General features: G+C 38.5%; 1 protein-coding gene across 1 annotated transcript; it reads right to left on the bottom strand.

The window, feature by feature from the left end:
- Positions 1–225: 225 nt before the first annotated feature.
- LOC113060696 (dapper homolog 1-like) lies at positions 226–6833 on the bottom strand. Its single transcript, XM_026229817.1, has 4 exons — positions 6275–6833; positions 4079–4208; positions 3084–3239; positions 226–2526 (listed from the first exon to the last, which is right to left on the bottom strand). The coding sequence occupies exons 1-4, from the start codon at positions 6596–6598 to the stop codon at positions 659–661; spliced, it is 2478 nt and encodes an 825-aa protein (XP_026085602.1). The 5' UTR covers positions 6599–6833; the 3' UTR covers positions 226–658.
- Between the last annotated feature and the right edge of the window lie 8633 nt (positions 6834–15466).

Here is a 15466-nt window from a genome sequence, read left to right as displayed (position 1 = left end):
GTACATAGAAAACCAGCCACTACCATCAAATAAAAAATACACTGAAATCCACTGAATGATTTTAACAATGGGATTTTAATAAAGAATAAAAAGACAATGAACATACATTTACATATTTGTTTTTGTTTTTTACAAAAGGGTAATTTACATCTAATAAGGTAAATGGTGAAGCTGTTGCTCATGCATATTTAATGTGCATTAAACAAAAGCCCTTAACCAATCAGCAGGTGAACTAGTCTTGGTAGCACTGGACATTTCTCAGACAGACTGCGTCTGTAATACACTGCTTTAGCTCAGTCATACTTTCTATTACATTTCCACATATGGCTTACCGAATATATTAAGTTATAAATATCTTTAAAAGGGTAAACCTTGTGTGAAAAATGCATTTACATAGAACTTGCTATGTAAACACCACTTCAAAAGGTCAATTTATAATAAATACAAAACAAAAACAAAATGGCAACAGACAATAACATCAAGGGGGTAAAAAGTGCAGGTAAAGCGTTGTGCTGGACAGAAGTTGAGCTCCCAGTTGACCGACAGGCAGTTTTAGGCCCTACAGCTGATTTCTGTCAAGGCACTTGATTGTGTGTTAAGGGAAAGAAGCCAATTTGATTAGCTGGATCCTAACCGATCTCAGTGTTCCTCAATTCTCTTACACTGTGGTCATGAGTTTTAATGAGCCTGATCGGAAACGTAAGATCTTCTTCTTCAAGTTGTGGGAAGCCTTGATTTTAACAAATGCCTTTGCCTGTGCTGATGTCATTCCATGGGATCCTTTACCGGCCTGATTGAATTGGGGCCAATTTACCCCTGCACTCCCCTCAGAGTCACTACTAGTGCTGCTCTCATCTACATAGTTTGCCTCGCTAGCACTTGACTCGCTGTCACCAAAACAGTTGGTGGTATAGTTACTGCGCTCATCCTCGCTTGTGTCCAGAATGGTGGAATGGAAGAGAGAGGCGCACTCTGCTGAATATTCAGAGTCGCTGCCTACGTAGGCGTAGGGACTGGTGTAGTGTGCGTTAGACGGCAAGTACATGGCTGACATGTGGCCCAGCATTTCTTGTTTCTGCCTGCGGTGAGCCCTTCTGAAAGCCTCCTCATATGGGATCTCATGGAGACCCCTCAGCCGCCGGTGGTAGTCGTTGCGCTTGTACTTGGGTTTGGCCAACACTGCCTCATGATGCCGGTGATGTCCGTGGTGTCTCTGGGCAGAAGATCGACCCCCTGTGGAACTTGTGTGCTTCTCCAGGATTCGTCCTTCAGGGATGGAGGCAGGGATTCTCTTGGCTTTTGTGGAGAATTTCTTGGAAGATTTGTGCAAGTGGTGGATGTCATCAACTTGTCGAGACCGCCTAGATCCGGTCCGATGCTTGTCAGTTTCTTGAACATGCTCAGAAACATGAGACCTACTTTTTGAACTGGTGGAATTTTTCACTTTGACAATCTTGATGTTCTTGGTGCCATCCTTGTGGAACTTTACACTCTGTTTCTGGGCAGGGATGTACTGGGCACTGACCAATTGACCTCCTTCATCTTGACTTTGTGAAGAAGAACCGAGGCTGAGCAACTCTGGAGGCAGCTGTTCGGCATCTTTACCACAACTTGCTGGAGCCTGAGCCTTAGGACTCCTCTTAAGAGGATTTGCTTTTATTGCCTGTCCAGATATATTGTCCTCCACAGTGTAATAAGAATGCTTGTCAAGTTTGGGAGAGGAAACTGCATTTGGACTGCCTAAATCCTGGCAATCCTTCGATGCAACACTTAACAGCTGGCCTTTAGTGGCTCCAGAAACTTTCTTCTTCAAGAGGCAACTATTGTTATTATCATTGGTGGTTGTGTAACCGTTCTGTGGCTGACTTGGAGAAAAGTATGCTCCATTTTGTAAGGTATCTCCCTTGCACTCAGCAGACCACTGTCTTTGGAGTGAAGCTGTACTTTGCTCAGTGCTAGCTGCTGATGAATCTTGTAAACACATCTGCCAGTTAGGCTTGAGGTCAGAGGTCCATTGTTGGGTCTGGATAGCAGGTGGGGCCCGTGAGCAAAGACTAGCCTGCCTTAAAATGCTCTTGGAGGGGTCAGTGTTTATGCTTGTCCTGGGTTTGTTGGTCCTCAAGGGCTGTGCCCTCCTCTGAAGTAGTGCAAATATATAACTATCCAGTTTTTTGTTTGGGAGTGTTTGAGAGGCATGCCAGGAAGAATTCTGAGTGCCCACGACCTGCTCAGCTTTCTGTTCATCGCTTGATGCTTCACCAGGCTTGGAGAGGTTACAATCGTCCTTTAGTTTACTAGTCATGCATTGAAAGAAGACTGGGCTCTGGACAGCCACTGCATGGAGAGGGCTGGGGTACCGGTAAACATCATTACCATTTTTGGCAATGAGGTCACAGTGGAACTTGGACAGGCCATCACAGGAGCCATCTGGGGAAGGGGAGTAGGATGCAGAAAGAGACCTGCGGACTGTTCCGGAACTTGAGTCTTCCGAATTGCAATCACACTCAGCAAAAATGCCCAGCTCATCTGTAAATCCCAGAGGACACAACAGTTAATACTACAGGAAAAGGCAACGTCAAATTACTAAAACAGCTAATTGCATGATGCCATGGCCTGTGAGAGCAGATTATTTCTGATTGCTAGAGTTGTAGTGTTTAGCTGGGTGGGTGGTTGATTGGTTCTCATGTGCTAATGAGCCTTTTTCTAGTTTATAGGTGTGGCTGGGAGAGCCATCAGCAGGGCTGTGAAACTGTTTCTGTCTCTGTCTGGGACCAAACTTCTCTAGTTTCACCTCTATTTGCACAGTCAAGCTTAAGTGATTATAGAATGCTTTCTGCTAACGGTAATGCAACACAAAAACAGATGTCATTTGAAAAAAATAGAAACATACGAACAAAGCAGCCTTTCTTTGTGATACCAGCTTTTAAGCTAGAGGAAGAAATCACCATTAAGTAAACAGTTCTGTGTTTGGTTAACAAATCTAAAGAAGGGAAGAGCATTTTGAGACTTCATGGAACAGTGCTGATAGGTAAGACCAGTCTCAATGACCCAGAAACCTCAAACCGTCACAAAAAGACTCTCACCTGCAGGCTTAAGCCTTCCCTCGGAGGCACAGATCGAGGTGTCAAGTGGGGTGCACAGGCAGGTGGTGGAACGACAACTGGACAAACACTCACTAAAGACAGAGTTGGAGGAATTGGAGAGGGATCCTGAAGCACCGTCACTTAGGTCGTAAAAGCCTGGGAGAGGGAGGGCGAGAGATTAACACATTCATTTGACATCTTCAGGAATGAGGTGACAATGCAAAGACTGTGCTTTTCCACTGAGCTCTCTTCTGGAACCTACTTCCAATTAAAATTTGAATAACATAGCTACCAGGAAGGTATCCATTTGCAAGGGGAAATAGAGCTAGGAACCAGATCTCTATACATCACAACTGATATTAGCATTAAAATGGTGAAGTAAGGAATAAAACCATTACAACTACTACAAACAACACCAAAATAGCTGTTCTAATTAAAACAAAGGTCCGCCTTTGGGCTGTGAAGAAAATAATACCAGCTCATGGACTGAAGAACTCCTTCACATTAGAAGTGGTTATAAGGCCATTTCAACAATCGAGACTTTCAGAGAAGAGCAGACACATGTGTAATCAATCTCCACTTTATATAACCTTCCTCCAACAAAAGTGCAGTCAGAACCAGCACTAAAATGACCTCTCGTATTTGGAATGTAAACAAATGTAGCTGCAGCAGGCCTCTAGCACAGGGTGCAGATTGTTCGTATTACCAAATAAGTGCTTAAGCAAAACATCTAAGCAGTTTACAAGAGACATTAGGGCTTACAGGTACACAAGCTACTACAGGCCCAAAAGCACATAAAGTAGTCTTATGCAAAGTGATCAAATTTGAACAGGAAGTCTGATTACCTCGCTCGGGTGATTGTAAAATATTAAAAATCCTTAAAAATGTTTTTCAGTTTAATTGGAAATGCTTTCTGCCTATGTTGCTTGCTTAGATTATTTTGATGATCAAACAGTCTCCTCTCAAGGAGTTATGGCTTCACAACAGATACTAACCTGAACTTGGCCGGCTGTCCGTTTCCACATGTTCATGCAAAGTCTCTGTGTCCAACCGCAGGTCACTGATCTGTCTGTCTAATTCCTGGAGCTGGTTGATCAAACCTGCATCACGCCTCCTAAGGCAGTTCTATAAATAAATAATACAATTTGAAAAGATGTTAATACAATGTTTCATGAATGTCTAGTAGTTTACAGCACTCATCAGACAGATGTAATGAGAGTCACACCTCATATGGGAATAACCATTCGATTTTGACACACTGCTTGAGAGCAATTGGATGCATCTGACAACACTTGTATCATGTGCTGCATTCCAAATTATGCGTGGTGAAATAGCAGACTGAGAAAACTGTGGCCCCTTCAAAGCAGATGGACATTACTTCAAATGACCTATAATCAGAGGCATGTTATCTGCTGCAAATTTTAACTGCTGTTTGCTGACAGGGGAAGTAATGCAGTGCAGATTCCAGGCTATATGGAGCAGTGGAATGGCGTTTCTTTGCTGCAGACAGAGGCTGTAAAAAAGCCTGGTCCTGACAGGCGGGTTGCGAGTGATTAATGGGCCCTGAGCTCTCAGCATGCTAGGCTGTACAAACCATTTTTACACAAAGTGCAATTTGCAGAGCACACCAACTGTTATTTTGAAATGGCATCAAATTAACCTCAGACCACTGTTGATGGCCTGGGCCTGGGTTTGGGACAACAGTGTCTACAATTCTGGTTTATACTCAGTTAATTTAACTTATGGCGCTTTTCAACTGCATGGTATGGCACGGTTCACATTTGGGATTTTTTTCCACTGGGTACAGTACCTGGTACCTGCCACTTTTTTAGTACCACCTCATTGTTTTTTTTTAGTAAAACTTAAAAGGTTTCAAGTGAACCGTACCTTACCAAAACATGACATGTAAACTCAAGACACAACACAACCGCTAGGTTTAAATCAGTAAAGCCAACGAAGGATTAAACGCAACTGTTTTGAATGAGTGCACCTTTTGTAACGTTGTGGAAGTACAGACGTTCCTCTCATTGATAGAACAAAAAAGTTTTTCAGGAGTATCTACAGTAGAGGCGGCACAACTATAATGACATGTGAATAATCCCACCCACTCTAAAGCGGTACTAAACTGCGGTGGAAATGCGAGCCGAGCTGTGCCAAGCCGAGTCGTACCATGCAGTGGAAAAGCGCCATTAGTCAAAAACCACAGAGGATTGGTTGTTTGTTACTGGGAAATCATAAGGACATTAGGCATTTTATGCTCTACAAATTACCATTAACTTTAATGTAGTTCTGGGTGTGAGGCAAGCAAACAAACTGACCTCAAGATAAACAAGTGTAATTACGGGGAAGACTCAAGCCACTTGTGTACATGTCTGAGGCTTTAGCAAAGCCAAAAAAACAAATCCAAACCTTGTAATTCTTTTCTGTATACAATACAATGACGACAAAGGATGGACCCATAGGGTTACAATAATGGAGATGTTTGCAAATACCTCAAGTGGAACCAGGTGTCTTTGGCCCAACTGTTAAATTTAATCTTGGTCATCCTCTAAAGACAGCAGGGGGCTTGAGCTGGGCTTGTAAAAAGTTCATTTCCAATGAAACCCATCAACTAATCTCATTCAGGCTGGTCGGACCCCCTCCTAGACTTGCATTATAAACTCAAGGATGTTCCAGGAAGTTTTAATCTGATTTTAGATTTTAATTTGATATATTTTTTTAATTCTCTAAAAATTCTAAAAAGTCAAAGTATAAAATGGTTTTATTAAAACTGCATTCAAAATCACTCTCAGTTAAGTTATGAGAACCCCGCCCCCCACCCCCCTTGCAGCAAAGATGTACAGTGGCAGTACCATGGTTATACTATGCCTCTTTCATACATACCATAGTACTTTGGGATTATCTTCACTTACAAATTGGATTTCAAAATTTCTAAGTACCTTGGAGTAACATTCAAGCACAATACATAGTACTATCATCAGATATTGTCACTGTACTATGGTACTGCCATAGTATTTGCGTAAAATATATTTAATTACCGATACTAAAATAAAAAAATAAATAAAGTTTTTTTTTTTTTTTTTTTTTTTTTTACATTAATACAGGCAAAGAGAAAAGGTGCACTAAATAAAACTGCTATAACAATAATAAGAATATTAAATATATAAAAAAAAAAAAATTCTGTTACTCACCAATTGTTTTCTAAGCAATAAAATATTCTCCTCCAGAAGTTTCTCTTCAGTGTCCAGATAGCTGTCCTCCACGGGAAGGCAAGGTTTGTCCTCTCCCGCGATCTCCTGACAGTTCAACACACTCCTGACCAGTAGTTCCTGTCTCTGTCTCAAATACTCCAGCTCGGTCAGACCCGCGACAGTCGCGTCCAGACGCTCCCGGGTTCGAACCCGCTCCACTTCACAGTCCGCCTTCTCCCGAGAGCGCGCGTCGCATTCCTTCCGATCCTGCATCTTGAGCGCGCAATAATCCCTGGACACCAGCATCTCTGACAATTCATTCATTTATATATCCAGGGGCAATAAAGCTATGGGGATTCTTCTGATGAACAAAGTGCATCTGAAAAACACTTGGCATGGTCAGATAATTTCCATGTTTGAAAAGTGATCATCAAAACCAAAAAAGAATCCAAAAATTTAGATATGTGGCATTTAAACGCCTGTTGTCCTTGCTGAAGATCAGTATAAAAAGTCAAAATCCACAGACAGAGAGATGTGTGCCGACCGGATGATACTGGGATCTGAATGTGTTCTGCAGTGAGGAGCTCAATTACACTCACTCACACACACACACTCACACACACACACACACAGAGGAAACCCTGCAGCTGAGGATCCGGCGGGGTCCTAACGCCCATGTGTTCATCCCTGCTCTTCTGTCCTAGTATGGAAGGGTCTATTTCCATGCATAAACAACATTAAGTCCGGCATTATATAATCTATATTACATGCACATGCACAAAATTACATTCACAATCATATAAAGTTTTATTAACTTTCCATTGTTTAACTTTCAGGCAAGCTTACACCACCATAACCCTAAAATTGCTAAAGTAAGTACTTTTATTTTTGTCTGAAAATAAATGTAATATATTTTTTACCTGTGTATCAAAATGTATAATGGTGGTACAGTAGTAAGCTGACGATATCAGGTGCTTTATGATTACCATATTCATATAAATTATGATATTTACACGGTATACTAATGTATATCATGGTGGTAGTTTAAAAAAAATATGGTTTTACTTTGGTTGGTATCATGTCTTAAACAACAGGAAATTATACAAGTATTCAAGGACACAGTGCATAAGGCAGATATCATAACCTAATAAAATGTTTAATAACTTGCAATACAGACAATGGCATACATTATTAAATTAGATGATAATTAAGATGATGTATTTAAAGGCACACAGATGGAAGACTGCCCTCTACTGTTGTCACAAAACCCTACAATAGTTCACTTCCTGGACTATTGCTAATAAAATATATATTTCTAATTGATATTTATGTATCCATTAATTACCCAATTTTTTTTTATTGATTTGATAGTTTACTTTATATACACAAAACTATATTTTCTAGATGCATACAAGTAAAAGACTGACATTTCACCAGGATGTAGGAGAATATACATTGAATCAAATAAAGAATGATCTAGAGGTTTTCTAAAACACAGATGTGTAAAACATATGTTTAAACATGATTTCTGGTAGGAGACTCCACGGCTGCTTCTATTAGAGGTTGATGTCACATTTCTCAACTAGTTCTTTAGTCAGACTTGTGGAGAACTCAAAACAGACAGATTTGTTTGAAATGAGTCTAGAATTTACATTTAAAGACTGTAATAGTTCTGGCAAGTTTTAAGCTAAATTTAGACCTTTACCAATAAAAAAAGCAATACAATTTCCACCATTTGTACAACTGATGGATCCTCGTATCTAAATTCCAATTACAGGAAGAGACATTGTCTATATTTACCAGAATAAATTAGTTGCGGTCACAACTCTGGGGGATAGACTAATTCCACGGAAGGGGGTTTACAGTTGCATGACTAATGAAAAACACTTCACCTCTCAAACCCTTGTCCATCAACATCAGCCAATGGGCAATGAAGATGAGTCAAAGAGAGGAGGAGACCCTCAGTAGACGGCACAAAGCTTAATCTCTCTTTATAAACACGACAGGGATTGAGGAAATGGGATCCATGGCTGCTTCTATGAGGAACAGATGTTTGAAACACAGCTGGTGACCCTCTGAAACATTAGCCTAGGCCGAATGGTTACACAAGCACACAGATGTACACACACAGTCACTGATGTGCAAAGAAAGAGTGGCTTGAGGACAAAAAACTCAATAATTCGACAAAGTCATGATCGCAAGCCACTACCTCAGGCTATGACTGCGGGACAGGAAATGACCCGGGATAAACATGCACTGTAATTGGATAAAAGGCTGTGGTCTTTGTGCCACCAGAATCAAATCTCTCAGACAAAAAGGAAAAATCCTTCCTTTCATTGCAATTTTTCCCTTAAAAGCTAAAATATGATGCAAAACGAAGTGAGAAGTGTGCATTTGTCTCTATTAAAAAAAACAAAAAAAAAAACGAACGAACTGTTTTTGTTGCCAACCCTTGATTAATTTATGTAAATGATTTCCCATAAATCTGACCCCTCCCAAAAAAGCCAGACACTTTCCCTTAGACTAGCCTTTGCTAGTACAAAGTCACATTCATGATTTAACCTAATCCAATCAATCACAGTAATTACCTTATGAATTTTCTAAGGTCCATTAAATGATAACAGCACCCCATTATGTAGGACTGGCAGGAACATGGGGAATAAATTAATACAAATTGGGCAAATGTTCCACGAGGATTTATGAGCATGATAGCAATCGTCACCCATCACCTATATCATATCATACTGGACACAGAGCGCTTTTATACAACACATCAGTCATATAGATGTTATTCATTTGAATTTACACCGAAAGATTCCAGCAACCAGCCAAAAATAACTTGTTCTAGGTGTTTGTTTTAATATTCCTGCAGTGGGGGAAACAAAACTTGGCCTGATGAAGCGTCGATGTCAAACGGACGCTGCGCGGTTCATGCAGGTGTCAATGTTTAGTCTGTGATTGTCATTTGAAAGGAAGAGCTTGTCCGTTCACCGCACGCTGTGAAACTTCACATGCACTCATCAATACCACTGAGAAGGCCAAATCTTTGTTCAATGAATCCTTGAGCTTCCCTGATGCTAAAAAGGATAAAAACACAGTATTTGAGGGTTAGAAGAAAATCTTATTAAATCAATTCCACATGTCTTTGTTAAAAACATGCAATTTTCGTTTATTCAAACTGAGGGTCAAGGACAAAATTATTGTCTGTGGCAATCGGCAGCATGCCAAAGATGAGGTGGAATACTTCAGAAAATATTTTTATTCTAAAACATGATGAAAGATTTACATGCAGAAAGAAAAAAACATTTCTTTAGACAAAGTACAATCAAATTGGAGAGACGAAGAAGTCAAATGGCTTAAGGCAGGGCTTATACCATACCTTTTTGAAGTTTTGGTTCAGCAGATGGTTCAAGTTTTTTTCTTTTTCTTTTTAAAGAAATTAATAATTTTAATCAGCAAGAATGAATTAAATTGATCAAAAATTATAAGTGATCTATTTAAAAAAAATGCTATAAAATTGTAAAATACAAAAAAAAAAAAAAAAAAATTTATATGGCTTCCACAAAAATATTAAGCAGCATTTTCAACACTGATAATAAGAAATGTTTCTTGAGCATCAAATTACATATTAGAATGATTTTCTGAAGGATCATGTGACACTGAAGACTGGAGTAATGATGCTGAAAATGCAGCTTTGCATTGCAGGAATAAATTACATTTTACAATACAGTATTGTTCAAAATAATAGCAGTACAATGTGACTAACCAGAATAATCAAGGTTTTTCGTATATTTTTTTATTGCTACGTGGCAAACAAGTTAGATTATTCTGGTTAGTCACATTGTACTGCTATTATTTTGAACAATACTGTATATTCAAATAGAAAACTGTTATTTTAAATTGTAATAATTGTAAATGATTGAATTTAAAAATCTTACCAAACCTAATTTTTTAAGCGTAATACATAGATACATGAGAATAGATGCTTTTAACTAAAAAGACATCCAGATACCATTGCCATGCCAACAAGTTTCATCTCAATTTTCACGTCTAAGATAAAATATTCTGATGCATAAAGATATCATATTGTAATATGATGATGATCAATCAATTTTCACAACAAAAATAAAATAACCTACTATTGTGAACGCAGACTGGAGGTTGATGCTTCAAGTACTGTATATACTTACAGGCTTGCTGTATTCTTGTGGAGGGTTGAGTGTGCTCAACTAATGTTCTCCATTTGTGGTTCTATGATGCCGTTACAGTTCAGTTCTCTGATCTGGTGCCACGTCTCAGACTCGAGATGTGACGCTTTGTATGAAACATCTGAAAGAAACTCTTTATGAGATAAACAGCATTTCCACCCAGGCCTGAGAGCTCTTTGAGTACGGACGACAACAGACTTAAAATGTCAAATATAAACTAAACGATGCAGCCAATAGTTCATAAAGAAAAGAATCATAGCTCATATCCTGCAACTTCGGATGCATTTGCTGTCTTCCAAATGTCAAACAACCCACATAACTGGCCTGTTTTCCATATGCTTCATATGTCTTATTGACAGATTTATTTGCTTTCACAAATTCAGCGTAATTAAAGTGAAGGAGCACAGATTTAAGAGAAAAAATGATCTTTTAAAGGTTTTTAAATAAATTGATGTTTAGTAAGTGAAACGGATCTATAATTCTGGAGAAAATGAGTTTGTGTAATGCAGCGATCCGCTTCTAAACTATAAAGATAATACAGATTGACTGTTTGCTTTGCTTTTCTAATCCCTGGAGAACTTGCTTTAACCGGGAGGTTATGTGGATACAGTTGTCATGGCAACATCTTACCAGCCACCGGTACTCCTGCATCCCTTCTCCACCTTTCACATCCCAGTGATTTGTGCGTAATTAAAACACACTCACGAAGATCCGTGCATCCTAAATTTATAAAAATGCTCTGGGTCCCTCTGGGTCTTTGAAATGGGTTGGACATGTTTTTTTTTTCAAATTAAAATGACTGCTGTAAAGGCTAAAACAACAACAACAACAAAGAAACATAAATATGTTTCTCTTACAGCTATAATTTATTATGTCAAAAGTGCAAGATAGAAAAGTTCATGTATGTGTATTATATTGGTAAAAAATGTATAACGACAACTGTATTTAAATAAATGAGAAATTTAAACAAATTATTAATTTATTTGGCAAGTAGCAATACACTAGGCAGAATAATAACAATCAGCAACTCATTATTTTTTTTAAAGAAACCCTACTCAGGACAATTCATATCTTCGTACAGTCAGTTTATTGTTTGTTTGTTTTTCTTATATTTTGAATTAGATAAAAATAAATAATATATATAATAAATGAAATTCAGCTTTCAAATAAATACATACATGATTATATAGGCATAATTTATCATTTTTACAGATCCAAAAATGTGTGAAAGTGAGGTGTGTATATATATATATATATATATATATATATATATATATATATATATATATATACACACACACACACACACACACACAAACACACACACACACACAGTATACAGTATGTGTGTGTGTGTATATATATATACTGTATATATTTACTGTATATTATTTTTTATTTTTTCATCTGTAAGTCGTTTTGGATAACAGCATCAGCTAAATTAATAAATGTAAATATATCAAAAACCAAACAGCTCTTTAGTTTAGCTAAATGGATTCAACACACTTACAGGCTTAAAATTCATGGTGCTTTCATTCATGCTGTCACGGCCCATGTGGATTAATAAATCAACATCGCAGCTGTGGCTTATCAACATCTCACTTTCTAATAACTCTGAAATATCATTCACATCACATGGCAGTTTTCCACCACAGGATAATCAGGACTACATTCATAGTTCTAGTTAATTACTCTCTCCTGATTGATCAAAGTGTCCATCACAGCCTGACATTGAGATATTAAACCACAAAATAAATATACCCTTTTTTACGTGTATAAATTAAATAATACGCAGAGCTGATGAAATCAAGCACATGGGAGTTGACTGTATAATTATATTATGAAAGCATAACCTTGACTATTTCAAGGCTCCCCACGCTCTCCGTTTCAATTACATGAGATTGGCTCCTAATAAACAGAAAGCCGTCCACACTTTCATCACACTCTCAATTACCCTGAGATGTGTTTACTCAGGACGACGGTTCTCTGTCAACATCGCATCGCTCACACCATCCGAGGCGTAAATCACCATCTTCCTCGTCTTTGGCGGTATCCCTTAATCGCCTTAATTAAATGGCGACTGTGGGTCCAAAAATAACTTGGACTTTCCAGCTCTCTAAAGGCCAGATCAAACAAACATCTGCAGAGAGCCCGTGAGGGTCTGCGGTAAGAGGCGGGGACCGGCGACGGCCCTCAGAGACGGCAGGAGGCCTCTCACAAGCGTCACAGAATAAAAGATGGACTCCATTAGGGCCCAACGATTTAAGATCTGCTTCGTGTTAGGAAAACTGTGAGGCTTTCCTGCCTCCCTCCCGTGTCCCACTTCAGTCCTGACTCTGGGTTTCTCTAAAGCTCATGGATTAGTATCTGCTTCCCTCAGCGCTGCTTGACCACACTGATGTCTTTCTGCTGTCCATCAGGTGAAAATACAAACCAGATTAACTGTCCTCTCCATTGCCATATGTGAATTATGGATAAATGCCTACATATTTCAAGTACATGTCGGATTGTGCATGTGAAAAGTCAAACTGGTTTGTTTGCACTGACTATTTACTAGACCATCTGACTGTCAAATGGACATTTACGATATATTTTATAACATAATGCTGGGAAAATCTGGAACCCAATGAGAAACAGACATGCCACCAAGACCACCTTATCAGTGCCAAATGATGTCAGATTTCATTCTACAGAAATCACTTCAATAAGGACTGCATATTTTTTACGCTGTAAATATTTTACAGAGGTCTGCACCATATTCTTCCAAACCCAGCTGTCCAATACTCACGTTCTAAATTAAACTCTGTGCTATATGTTTCCATTGTTTCTAGAGATTTCAATAGTCAACCATTATTCCATGAAAGTTTTAAGACTGTCCCTTGCAGTCCTGTTTTTTAAACCATTAATCAAATCAATGAAAATAGCAATATGGAGAGTGTATTGTTCTCAGAGAGAGGCAGAAAGTGTGGAAAAATAGAAAGAAACATTTCAAGAGTACCTAGAAACGACAAAGCATTCAACATTAACTCTATTTTGGACATTAAGTCTAAGAAAGAATGGAAAGGGGTTCACAGTAACTCTATATCCAGGACACATCCGGTCGATCCTATTTTGATGGTGAGAATATTTCTTTCTGAACACACATGTAATCAGTATCCATCTCCAGTCTCTTTCCATCACCGGCTCTGTCTTCATGTGTATATTTTGTCCGCCGCATTTCTCAAAGGTCACCTGGAACGAATACACCTTAAATCAATGAAACCGAAAACGAATTGAATGCAGGTTACTGAGGACATGGCTTTCAGGAGCAGAAAATATCTGTAAGATTGGACAAAGATTTGTTTATAGTGGTGACAAACAACAATTGCATTTCTTGGAAACGCTTTTCAGTCTTAGGAACACAGCACAGACAAATAAAACATCTGAACACTATCTTTTTGTTCTTCTTAAAGACAATTTGAGAAACCACAACATTTGCATTCATAGACGGGTGGATGCAAAAATCTCAATTCATGATAATCCGCATCCTGTATTTGCAGTTGGGACCTAGAGGGCGCATATGCAGGGACTTATTCTGTCTACACTGCCCGAGGCACAGATCACACACACAATAAAGACACTGTAAGAAAGCAGCAGAAAACATTCTAGGAAGGTATTAGAAATAGTCTTAACCCTGCTTTTCTTTTTCTGGCTCCATCTGTAAGAATCCTTAAAATTAAATTAAACTTTAAAAGTGTTCTACAGAGATACTGACAAAAAAGATATGGAAATAATCATGCATTTGATTCAGTTCAGTACGAATAAAATAAAATAAGAAGGTTTAAAGGTGTGCCAGAGAGATATTGTCAATAAAGACGTCTGAAAATAAACATACATTTGTTTCAGTTACATTCAGAAATAAATAAAATAAATAAAGATACTTTTTTTTGTTTCAGTTCAGTCAAGATCAGTAAAAATATAATAACAACAATAAAAATACATAAACATAAAGATGGTTGTGGCAAATATATTTTATATTCATTTCAGTTCAGTTCAATAAAATTGTGGTGTTTGGTAAAGCAATCATCACTAGTAATATTGCATATAGTTAGTACTAATGACATGAACAGACACACTAAATTGTGAGTCATTGTTTCAGTTAAACTAGCAAGCAACCATAGCAACGAAGTACAAACACTTTAAGCATTTTAGCAACTGTTTTTCTATGATGCTTTGATATGGGGGTTGAGGATAAAAGCTGTCTTGGCATGCATGTCATCTCTGGCTCTGAGGGTCAACAACTGCACTCAAAGCAAACATCTGGAGACATCTGCTTCCCTCAACTTTTTCATCATACAAAATAAAATGGAAATCAGTGCCTTTAATGATGCCAACATAGACATAAAAAAAAAAAAAAAAATAAGACAGCTTATTGAACACTATGTATTTGCACATCTTCAGGCGCTTCGGCAGCAACAATCCTGTTTGCATTTCAGCTCCCAGAAGGAATATGTTTACATGTCTAAACCATTCATGACTGCATAATTGATAATGGAGCATCATCTCCTAAGGTCATCTACAGAAAAACGCAACATTCTCGCTCCACTCCTGATTCTTTATTATGGATATTCCCTGATTCCACCATTACCACAAATCAATGCTTTCTAACTCGCTTGTATTCCTATGGCTGGAACAATGCGGCCATCCTAGACTCGATCTGAGCCAAGGAAACTGTATGTCCATCCATCATCTGATCTGGCAGTGTGAACGCAGCCTGATTTCCATAAACACACACAGACAGCTTCCATCTGGAGCCCTCGACTGGACGCCAAACCTTACGCTGCATAATTAATCTCAGGCCAAGTAAGGAGCCATTAGCAAACACATTGTATTTGCAGTGCAAAAACAACAGAAGAGAATGGATGTCTTAAGAGACTTTTTTTTTTTATGTCTTCACAACCTGATGGAGAATCACTTGGCCAGTGTCCAGAACCCATCCTCCCCA

This window comes from Carassius auratus, chromosome 42, assembly GCF_003368295.1.
Source record: "Carassius auratus strain Wakin chromosome 42, ASM336829v1, whole genome shotgun sequence".
Taxonomy (NCBI): Eukaryota; Metazoa; Chordata; class Actinopteri; order Cypriniformes; family Cyprinidae; genus Carassius; species Carassius auratus.
Note: the sequence above shows the minus strand (reverse complement) of the source record. Positions and strands in the feature narration are given on the sequence as shown.

Excerpts from the sequence above, each read along its gene's own strand:
- LOC113060696 (XM_026229817.1), bottom strand. The coding sequence starts at position 6,598 with ATGAATGAATTGTCAGAGATGCTGGTGTCCAGGGATTATTGCGCGCTC. Across the intron at positions 4,209-6,274 it reads TATTGCTTAGAAAACAATTG|AACTGCCTTAGGAGGCGTGA; the intron begins GTGAGTAACAGA and ends ATTTATTTATAG. Across the intron at positions 2,527-3,083 it reads GGGAAGGCTTAAGCCTGCAG|ATGAGCTGGGCATTTTTGCT; the intron begins GTGAGAGTCTTT and ends TGGGATTTACAG.